This window comes from Diospyros lotus, chromosome 7 (assembly GCF_014633365.1).
Source record: "Diospyros lotus cultivar Yz01 chromosome 7, ASM1463336v1, whole genome shotgun sequence".
Classification (NCBI taxonomy): Eukaryota; Viridiplantae; Streptophyta; class Magnoliopsida; order Ericales; family Ebenaceae; genus Diospyros; species Diospyros lotus.
The window spans coordinates 8,098,632-8,110,690 of record NC_068344.1 but is presented as its reverse complement, the minus strand read 5'-3'; the positions used below and the strand labels follow the sequence as shown (position 1 = coordinate 8,110,690).

At 33.3% G+C, this 12,059-nt stretch overlaps 1 protein-coding gene across 3 annotated transcripts in view; it reads left to right on the top strand.

Moving 5' to 3' along the window:
• The first annotated feature begins 471 nt into the window (after positions 1-471).
• The window catches only part of LOC127806253 (LEAF RUST 10 DISEASE-RESISTANCE LOCUS RECEPTOR-LIKE PROTEIN KINASE-like 1.1), a 34,132-nt gene continuing 22,544 nt past the window's right edge, over positions 472-12,059 (top strand). The window contains exons 1-5 of one of the 3 annotated variants that reach the window (XR_008024379.1): positions 472-1,501; positions 1,716-1,745; positions 1,845-2,090; positions 2,208-3,247; positions 3,364-3,397. Coding sequence is in view for 1 of the 3 variants with exons in the window: in XM_052343433.1 (XP_052199393.1) it covers positions 730-1,357; positions 1,716-1,745; positions 1,845-2,090; positions 2,208-3,181 (1,878 nt within the window). In the remaining 2 variants the exon portion in view is untranslated. Of the gene's footprint in view, positions 1,502-1,715; positions 1,746-1,844; positions 2,091-2,207; positions 3,547-12,059 lie in introns of those variants that run through there. The other 2 variants (XR_008024378.1, XM_052343433.1) reach the window with 2 other exon arrangements.

Below are 12,059 nucleotides of genomic sequence, written 5' to 3'. Positions count from 1 at the left end.
TTGATATATATGTTTCAAGGTGTGGTCACGATACAACTCTATGTCGGGATTCTCAAATGTATCCTAATAAAAATTATGTATGAAAGTACGAGCCGCATTCTTAACCATATGTGATATTTAATTTCATTACTTCTCATAAAACTCTAAGGTTCCTCTAAACCCCCCAAAAAGAGGACAATGTTTTGAGTAAATTAATATAAAAAATGCAGTAAAAAGGATAATTTCCCTTAACTGCTTCTTGCATGTGATTTTTTTTTAATTTCTCCAATTTTTTTCCAAACTTTTTACTTATATAGCACAAATGATTTGATCATGCACAATTCTTTCCTAGTGTCTTGACCATAATTGATGATTCTCTCCCAGTGCTTGAGTGTTGTAGGATATAATTGGAAGTCTTTCACAACTTTTGAGCCCAACTATTTTTTTGTTCTAATTTTTTCCTTAACTTTCTATATTTTTTAGTATGCATTTCACCTTTAAAATAATCAAACTCCACCTCCCCAATTGGATTGGATTTTCTAGCGTAGCTAGGCAATGGGACGCTTTCTGGTGATTGGGACGAATTCTTCGGGGTCAATTCACTGCCGTGCTTGAGCTGCAAATTCCTTCATTATTTCATCATCTCAAACATCCATATTTAGCGATTCTTGTATTGTAATTCTCATCCCCTTTTGCCCAATTAAATAGCAGTGAACAGTTGGCGTTTGGCTGCCTAGAAAGTTCAGATCGATGGCGGCTGTTTCTTTCTTTCCGTTTGTGGCCTTGTATTTCCTGTCTCATCCCGCTGTTTCTGCTCATGATAACAGCAACAATAATACCAAGATTAGCTGTCCCAAGTCGTCTCGCTGCGGAAATTCCGGACCACTTTATTTTCCTTTCTCCAATCTGTTCAATCCCCAGTGCGGGCTGTGCACTGTGTTTTGCAATCATAGCGAACATCGTGTAAAAGGAATCTCTTTCGGAAGTGAAAAAGAAACCTACTTTCCGATAACTGAAATCTCATCCTGGCCCAGCGGTAACGGCAGTGTTAAAGTCCATGACCCAGAGTTCACAAAACGTTTACGTGCCGGCGATTGCAGTGGCTTCAGGAATTTGAGCTTACCCAATTCTCCTTCTCTTTCCTTCACTATCCCTCACAATCTCACCCTCTTCAAGTGCAGGAAAAGCTCTCTACCTAGCCCTCCCGCACACGATGAGTATTTCAACTACACAGGCTGTCATGAGTTCTGTTTGTACTACAACAAGCATCCACTTGATGTTCATCACAACGTTTCTGCTTCTGGCGATTCTTTTCATGGCTGCGACACCATTCTTCTGCCTTTGACTTCGACGCCATCTAAAAATAAAACTGAACCTGGTGAGAACGCTGACCATCTATTAAAACTATTGACCGGTACCTATTATATCGAATTGCAAGCGTCCGACGATTGTCTCAAATGTCACGGGAGAGGAGGCCAATGCCTGACCATCAACAAAAAATTTAACTGCACAGAAAAAAACGGTACTTCTCTACTACACCTGCACATGAATCTTGCAGCTATGCCTGCTGTTACTTCTCTGTCTTCAGCAGTATCATGGTGCCTCTTTCTCCCAAAAAGCTTGAGCCAATCAGAGAGAGTCTGCAATAATATGTATCATACTATTACCTAATAATGTTTCTATTTTTAAGGTTTTAGAATGTCAATTACATTCGTTTAACCTGCTGTTTATTGCAGGGCCAAACCTCAAATTGATCCTTCCCTTAGGTAAAGAAACCTTCTAAACTCTCTATTTGTTCTTTCATTGTTCTATTTCTGCCCTGATTCTTTCTTGTTGGTGTTGACCACCACCTGTTTGTTCTTTAGTCACTGCCGGAGCCCTTGCCATTAGCTTGACTATTGTATTGATTATCCGTCGATGCAAAAGACGGAAGTATGTCTCTTCACATCTGTTGTCAAGGAACATTTCCGCCGATCCTTCAGCTGAGATTGAATTCAGCGGTGTCTTCTTCGGAGTTCCTGTCTTCAAATATGCTGAACTTGAACAAGCGACAGACAATTTCCATCCTTCCACTGAACTCGGAGATGGAGGTTTCGGCACTGTCTACCATGGTAAGATGGTTTAAAGTTGTTCATATTTGTCACCGCATTACCATACTAACAATATCAAATCTGAGAATCTGCATATGAATTATGTCCAATCACAATTGTTGATCTCTTCTCAACCAGGGATACTTCAGGATGGAAGGGAAGTGGCAGTTAAACGCCTATACGAACACAACTCGAGACGCGTGATGCAATTCCTGAATGAAGTCGAAATCCTAACCTGCCTGCGCCATCCCAATCTTGTTTCCCTTTACGGCTGCACTTCACGCCACAGCCGGGAACTGTTGCTTGTTTATGAGTACATTCCTAATGGCACTCTGGCCGATCACATCCATGGCGACCGAGCCAAGGATGGCTTGCTCACATGGCCTATTCGGATGAGCATAGCCGTGGAAACTGCCAGTGCATTGGCTTACCTCCACGCTACTGATGTCATCCACCGTGATGTCAAGACTGACAACATATTACTTGACAACAATTTTTCTGTCAAAGTTGCTGATTTCGGGCTTTCAAGACTCCTCCCAACCGATGTAACACACATCTCGACAGCTCCTCAGGGGACTCCCGGCTATGTTGATCCGGAATATTACCAATCTTACCAACTTACTGATAGGAGTGACGTTTATAGCTTTGGAGTTGTGCTCATTGAGCTCATATCATCCATGCCTGCCGTTGACGTTAGCAGACATAGGCATGAGATTAATTTGGCTAACTTAGCAATAAACAGAATCCAGAACCGTGCATTCAATGAGCTGATTGACCCTTCTCTTAGGTTTGAGTCAAACACTTCAGTCGAAAGGATGGCTACATCAATGGCAGAGGTGGGTTTCCGATGCCTACTACTCGAAAAGGAAATGAGGCCAAGCATGAATGAAGTTTTGGAGGCTTTGAAGGAAATTCAAGATTACAAAGACGAGGAGAACAATAGGGAACAAATTGACAATTCAGAGCCCTTAAATCATAGATGGCCTCATCCTTCCCCTGAGGGTGAGGATGCTGTGTTGTTGAAGAGTGGCAAGGTGCAACCTTCACCCGATTCTGTAACCAATGCTCACAGATGGGTTAGTGGCTCTACCACATCCATGTCCAGTGGATAAGGCTTCATTTTCAAACACCGAAAAAAGATGTCTCCAGTGCACAAGGATCGGGCTCGTGGTTCACCAGTGAGTTGTTTGATTTTGTTTTCTTCTCTTCTCCTTGTTTTGATATTGACAAATATGATACCAAGAAATTATACTGGCTGATGTATATTGTATGGAGCTCCCATTTGTACATGCAGAGTTTTGTTTGAAGATTACGGAAGTTTTATCTCATCTTTGATTGCGTTTCCTTTTCCTGCTGGCGAAGGGAAATAGATGAAAATGAAGGGGGAAAACACTGAAATTGGATTTATTTTTTAAATACTGATATGAATGTTGCAGTGAATAATTGATTCCCAAGGCGAAACCAGAAAATTGCGAAGGTTTTGGGTCTTGCGTTCAAGGAATTGGCACCTGTAATGTTACTGTTCAAATAAATACTATAAGAGCTTAGTAGAAGATGAACAGAAAATGAGGCTTTAGAATTTATGAAGAATGGTGTTGGTGGCACCTAGAGCTTACGGTTGTATGTAAACCGAAGCTGTTGTGCTAAATTTGGGTTTGGACGAGTTGAATTGGAGAAACAAAGAGGAGAACAGTAAGGTTAAATGATATAAATAGCAAGGTAGCATGAATACCATAAGAAGTTTGCATTTATGCTGTGCGCGCATTTGAGAGAACAACAATTTCTGAGAAGGGTTGTGTATAGCTTTGCTTCAAGTTAAATATATTGATGTATCTAAATTTTTTAAGTGGATATTGTATATTTCATATCAATAAAAAGAAGAATTGAATTTTGTGTGAGAAGGATGTGATATGGAACACAAAAAGGTCTGGCCAAATATTCTGGAGATTTGCATTTTGTGTGAAATTGTTGAACACTTGAACTAACCTGTATCGTGTGCAGTGTGCTTGATGCAATGGCATGCGTTTGCGGGTGGTGTCAATGGTCTGTATTTTCTGCCAAGTTTCATGGTTCATGAGTGTTCTGTTAGACTGTTACACCTCTCTCTCTCTCTCTCTCTCTCTCTCACACACACACACACACACACACATATATTATTAGTTTGGGGAGCTGGTTGTTGATGAAGAATTGCTCCAATTCATTTCGTTTCACAAATTGTAAAGATTGTATGAGCTTGTAATATAGGTGTAGCGTCTGATGATATCCAGTCTTGTGAGCAAATCATGTTGCAAGTATATTTAGAGACAAGACCATGTTCTTGGATTTTCTTGGTTTAAAGGGAATGTGTATATCTGAGATATGTGTGATGAAGAATTTTAAATGGGAAAGTGGAATTATTGAAAGACCAAAATGCCATAGGTAAGGAGGGGTCTATAAAATGGTACTTAGCCTCTTCTTGAAGCATTTGACCAAATTCAAAAAAGTGCGTGACAAAAAGAGATGAAAGGCACTTGTGAGGTAAACTAAATAATTAAAAGGATCAGAGAAAAATAGAGAATTAAAGAGCTGAGAAAAAAGGAGATTGTGTAAGTATTTAGAAAATGAGGAAGAAATAAACTTAAACGATCATCAAAGGAATCATTATGTTTCTAAACATCAAGATGACATTGAGGTTAGGTCCAACCATATGCTTTCATTTACTAGTTAAGTTATTTGAGAAATTAATTGTTATTTTGAGTTGAAATCTTGTTAATGTAATTAATTTTTATTTTTTAAACAGGATACATAAGAGTATTTTGGAAAACCATTTTATTGATAAGGACTTCATAATACCAACACATAATATTTGTTTATATAATGGTATAGATGAATTCAAGGAATTGGTTAACTCTAGCTAAGATCCAATAAAGATGTATAAAAGAGAATTAAATAAGAATTTATAAATAAAAAGTTAATTGACCTCTAGTCGAGTGCCAAATGGTGAAGGAGATATCGATGCAAAAAATAAAAATTTTAAAATGTCATAACTTATACAACAAAAATAAAATTAACTATAGTTATAAAAAAAGTGAAAATTGTTCTCAAATTTCATGTGGTTTAATTTTATATCTTATATTTGTATTTTTGGTTATATATGTTTGATTTAAATTTAATTTATTAGAATAATTTAACTTAATTAAAATTTAATTAACATTATTAGTAATGGAGGAAATATTTTTTAAAAAATCAAATCAGTGTAACTTCTAGACTTACTTTTATACTGTAGGGAGTGTTTATGTAAATAATTTAATGGACAAAAAGTATAAGGGCAATATATACTTATAAAAATGTCAAAGTTGTATTATTATCACCATATTTTATGATATAAATTATACAATTAGTCGTTAAAATTTTATACCCCGTAACAAACTGGTCATTATACTTTAATTCTGTCATCATCATAGCCACTAAACTTTAGTTTTTCTTATAATTCAGTCTAATTTTTAATTTTTTATCACATTCTGTTAATAAAAATCAATGTAATTACATTAATATAGATCCAAAAGTACTTAATGTTAAAATTAAGCATAAATCTTACAATCAAATGATTTTTAAATTTATATTAATGTTTACTATGTTAGTTTTTGTTAAAAGAATTTGACAAAAGTCAGAAGAAGAATTGAATTATAACAAAAATTAAATTTTAATAGTTATGGTAACAAAAATTAAATTACAAAATTTAAGAACTAACCGTGTAATTTATTCATATTTTGTAATTTCCATAGATATATATATATATATATGAATGTGCAACTATTACTTATTTTTATCTATATTATTTATTGGGCACACCAAATAATTCACAAATAAAATACACTAAACAAACACACACATAAATTAAAGCAATTGAATGTAGGAGAGAGCAAAACTTGGGCTTACCCAAATTAACTAAATTGAATCGACCAAATTTATTATCTTGGTTCAATTTTTTTTCCTTGCATTAGTTTGATTTGATTAATTTTTTTCCAAAAATTGATTTTTAGTTTTTGGTTTGAAGAATCGACCTAACCAAACCAATCAAACTTTAAAATAATATTGTTTTGATATTTATAAAATAATATCATTTTCTTTAATTTTGTGTATTTTCTATCAATTATTTCAATTTTTTTGTGTTTCTTCAATTTAATCAGTTTGGTTCGGTTTATATAGTTTGGGTTCAATTTTTTTAATTATCAATTAGTTCAACTTTTTTACCTTAATTAATTGATTTAGTTCGATTTTACTCCTCAATTCAATTTAATTAGTTATTAAATCGACTATATACACACCCCTAATTGAATGCCTTGGGAGCAAAAATGTCTATTCTGGAATAGAATTTCAAGTCAACTATCGTGTCCACCAAACTTAGTGGAAGTGACAAATGGTGTATAATCAGCATTTCCTTTGACAAATGTTTCTGCTTCGGTTTAATTTTCTTTTATGCACATTTGTTGTGTTCCCTTTACAAATACTATTAGTTGTAAACAATTATAATATCACCGGCTAGGTATTAATATACCAATTGATGTGGTAAATTCCTTTTTATAAAAAGGTTTGTTAGGTAAATAATAATGGATATATATAAAAGAGTTAAACATTGAACTATCTCATGTTTAACTCTCCAACTTAACACAATCCAAAATCTTATTCTGACTCAACATCTCTTTAATTGCACACAAATTAATTAGATAATTAGATATGCAATTCCATTTATTGGGACAAATAATTTAAAAATCTTAAACTTATAACTGAATTTTGAATTGAATACAAAACTCCTATTTCAATTTGAATTTAAGACAATCTAACACTATTAAGATACTAATAACATTTTTCATAAAAAAAATATTCATTATACCAAGGGAAGTCATAAATTTTTCCCATAATAATATGTAAATTTCTAGCATGGTTAGGGATGGAAGCAGGTTGAATTTGTTGCAGTTTTTAAGATAAGTGTAATCTAAATTATGGTGTAATACTCGTATCCATACCACTTAAATAATAAAATTATAGCAATAGTTATAAATAAGTCAAACAACAACTTAAATAGATAAATAAAGTAATCCAAACAAAAAATGAATACCTTATATATACCTTTATATTATATCAGAAATATCACATATACTCTTTAAGTTATATTAGGGTATACTATGGATATCCCTATATTATAATCATGATTGTCAAAATCCCAATTTAATTTCTACAATTTTACGTGTCAGGAATCTCTAAACAACTCAATGCCCAGATAAAATCTAAATTGTAATAGAATCGAAGTAAATATTGATTCAACTCAGTAAAATTGGTAGAATCTCGAGTAGGATAACGATTTTACCGATTTCAACTTTCATGTATAAAAATGTTAGAGATGGAATTATTTTCATCTCTAACTAGCATGGTATTAATTATGATTCGAGGGATGCCTTCTGCCTCTACGAACCCTTATCTCTCTCAAACACTTTCATCACAATCTTTCGTCATTCTCCCCTGTCACATTGTTGCTCGGTCTTTAGTGTCGTCGTCGATTCACAACTTCAATTGCTCAGTGTCACTATCGATTCACAAACACAAATTGTTGGTTGAACCGTCGTTGTTTGACAAACACAAATTGATATTTTCATGCCCACTTGCTTAATGCCGCCATTTTCGTGCAATACAAATCAATTCACAACTCTAATTGCTCGGTGTCGTCGTCAATTCAACTAAAAAGGGTATACAACTTCATTTGTTTCTTCTTTTGCAATTTCTTGGTCTGATTCAATGATTCTTGTCTGCCACAACTTTATTTGTTTTTCTCCATCTGCCTTCATTAATTTGATTATTGTTGGTTTTCTTAATTTGAAAATGAATTTTTATTGGTTTCCTTAAATAATTGAATATTTATTAAAAATTTTATTATAATTATTGCTTGTAATGTAGAAGTCTACCAATGTATGTTGTTTTTATTTATATTAGATTGTGATTCATATGACTTATGAAAATTTACATTATATGAACTAATATTTGAAATTTTTATTATGAATTGATGAATGATGAAAAATGGACTTAATATTTAGAAATTTCATATTATTTAGTATTTTTGAAATTGATAGATAAAATTATTTTGAAATAGACAACATGTATTTCATTTTTAATAAGGAATAAGGTTGAAATAATCATGTTATTAAGTAATATTAATTTATTTTTATAAAATCATGTCATTATAATAAGTTTATATTTATATAGATTAACGAATATTTTTAATTATCTCTAAAATCTTACAATTTTAAGATCCAAGTTTACAATTCAATTTTATGGTCCATTTTTCGATCTCATTTAAAATCTCAATTTTAACAACCTTGATTATAACACAAAGTTATATTATGTTATACCACAAATACCTCTACATTATACCATAAAATTTTTTATGTTATATTATAGATACACTAACATTGTACCCTGACGATGTCTATGTTATACCACAAATACTCCTATGTTATACTATAAACACACATATTATATGACGAATATTCCTGCGTTATAGCAAAATACACCTATATTAATTGTACCATAGATGCTCATATATATGTTTTGCAATAAATACCCCTATGCTATACCATTGATATTCCTAAGTGATGTGCCCTGCCAAAAGACCCATGAAAGCAAGCCGATTAAATCAATTTCAATTATTTGAGGAAGTTGAACTTGAAGCTTGACAATTTAAATAATTAAATAATTGAACTTCCAATGCTAGGAGATCAATTGACAATTGAATATTCAGGAGATTGCGCAGCAAGATAATTAATTAATTGGCCGAAGCTTTCAGCCCAATTAATTAAACTCAACAAGGCCACACCCAGCAATTTAAAGAGGCAGCAATTGGTGGGGAGCAAATCTCGGCCCCCACTCGGTTCAAATTTGGCCACCTTTGGGTGGAGCGGGTCTCGGTTATAATTAGGGGAGCCGAGAGGCTCCCCTCTCTGATTTTAGCCCCCCAATCGGTTTTATTAATCGCCCCCCAGTCGGTTCTCGGCTCCCCTCTCTGATTTTAGCCCCCCAATCAGTTTTATTAATCGCCCCCCAGTCGGTTTAATTAAGGGGAGGCCGAGAGCCTCCCCTCTTAATTAATTAAGGGGGCCGATATTTTAAATAGAACCGAGACCCACTTGGTTGAACTGACTCAGTTCAACCAAGTGGGTCTCGGTTTCAAGCAGGAGGCTAATCGAGTCCCACTCGGTTCTTAGCTCGTGCTTCTTCAAAATTATGGAGCTGAATACATTGAGAATATGCCATTCGGGAAGCTCCCGATGGTTGTCACATGTCCCCCGGGAAGCCCAAGATGATTTCCACGTGTCCCTCGCTCCCTCATCTATAAATAGGAGGCTTGCCTCTTCGTAAGGGAGATTTATTTTTGGAGAGACAAGGGGTCTATTTCGCTATCAAGCCTTTTAAGGGTAGTCGTTTCTTTAGAGCCAATCGGTTCTTTAGAGGCACTCGATTCTCGAGGCACTCGGTTCTTAGGCCAATCAGTTTTAATCAAGACCCAATCGATTCTAATAAAAACCCACTCAGTTCTTGGGCCAATCGGTTTTAACCAAGACCCATTCGGTTATAATCAGCAACCAGTCAGTTCTTCAAACAGTCGATTATAATCAGCAACCAGTCGATTATAATTAGTAGCCACTCGGTTCTTAGGCCAATCGATTTTAACCAAGACCCAATCGGTTATAATCAGTAGCCAGTCGATTCTTCAGCCAATCGATTATAATCAGCAACCAGTCGATTATTTGAATAGTATTATTCTTGAAAGAACAATTATTCATCCGCAACTATTCATCAGCATAAACATGAACATTTATCCACATATCAGTAATGTCATGCATAATTTATGCGACATGCATTGGACATATTTCTCAGAATATTGTCTGACTTGGCCGTCAGAGGGCCCGCGCGAGAAATTCCCCCGCGTGGCCTTCTAACTGTTGTTGTGCCTGTAGGCTAAATTCTGGACGACTTTACCTTAGCCTTGGAAGACCAATCTATTGAAAGCCACGCTAGGGTCCTACGTCGCTTGTCACATGAAGACCCTTTTCGGGTACTACCTGGCAGAGAGGATTCTAAAGACTATTCCCGGCCCAAGCCTTGTTGAATTCCAACTCCGACCCAATCCAGACCCGTTGAAGTCTCGCGAATGACACCCTGGACCCTTGACGTTGATGGATACTTTTGCTCAAGTTGATCCCTAGATAAATAAATATTATTGTTGTAACTTGGCTACAACACTAAGTAATACCGCAAATACTCATATATTATACTACATATATTCTTATGTTACACCATAGATATTATTATATTATATCATGAATACCCTATATTATAACACAAAACACTCTATGTTATAACAAAAATACCCTTATATTATACTACAAATTCCCCTATGTTATATTATGGATATTCCTACCTTACATCGTAAATACCACTAAGATATATTAAGGATATCATTGTATTATATCATGGATAACATTATGTTATATCACGAATACATTTATATTATATAGCAGAAACACAAATTATACTATTAATACACTAATGTGATTCACATTATACCATAAATATTCTTATGTTATAACACAAATACTTCTATATTATACTACAAATGCTACTATATTATACCACGAATACCACAAAATTATACCATAGATACACTTATTTTATATCATAAATACTTTTATATTATATCACGAATAGCTCTACATTATGTCACGGATATACCAATGTTACACAATGAAAACTGTTGTGTTAATACCATAGATCACCAACATTATACAATGAATATCTTTAGGTTATAGCATGTAAACGTTGGTGTTATACCATAGTTACAGTTATTTTATATTATGAATACCCATATGTTATATCATAAATACACTTGTTACATAGTAGATGCCTTTATATTATATCACAAATACACTATTGATACTTTGAAATTTTATAAAATTTTGGATTGTTAATTTATGTGAGAAATCACCAAAATAGATGTGATTAATGATTAAATCAAAACTTTAGATACTAGTCGAACTATTCAAAACTTCTTAAAATTTTTTAGTATCAAATTTTGAAAGTTTGGAGTGGTAGTTTAATTATTGAATTTCTTTATAACATTTGGAATATTGATTTTTGAAGAAAAATTGTAAAAAAATTTAGTTTAATGGATAATTATTTAATATTTCAAAGTATTAGTGTAATTATTCAAAATTTTGATGCTTGAGTTATTTGAAAAATAATTCTTCTGATCAATAATTTTTAAAATTATTTTCTAAATAAAGGTTGCAAAAATTGGAGTTGAGATAAATCTAAATAAAAATCAAATACTACACTACAAAATAAAAAGGTTTTAACAAGGGGAAAACTACTCATTGAAAGTCGATTTCCCATCGTTAAAGAGTTTTAATTAATGATAAGAAAAATCTCGTCGTCGCTCGTTGTTAAAGCTTCTGCCGTTAAAAGTATTTACAACGGAAAGAAAAGTATCGTAGTTAATATAAGTAGTGAGGGGCGAGTTGATGTGGCATAAGTCCCATCATTAAAAATAATAATAACAACGAATATTTGTTTCGCTATAACAATGTGTATGGTTGTTGAAAATAATATCAATGATAGATATTCTCATTATTGCAATATTTACCTGTTATTAAACATAATATTAATGATAGATATTCTCGTTGTTATTATAATATTTACCGGTCATTAAACATAAATCAAGGATAAATATTCTTGTTGTTATTGCAATGTTTATCGATCACTAAATATAATATCAATGATGAATATTTTTGTCGTTATTGCAATATTTATCGATCACTAAACATAATCTGAACGATGAATAGTCCTGTCGTTATAGCTATATTTACCGGTCACTAAACATAATATCAATGATAAATATTTTCATTGTTATATCTATATTTCTCTATTATTATTACTATTATTACAATTCTAATGACTATT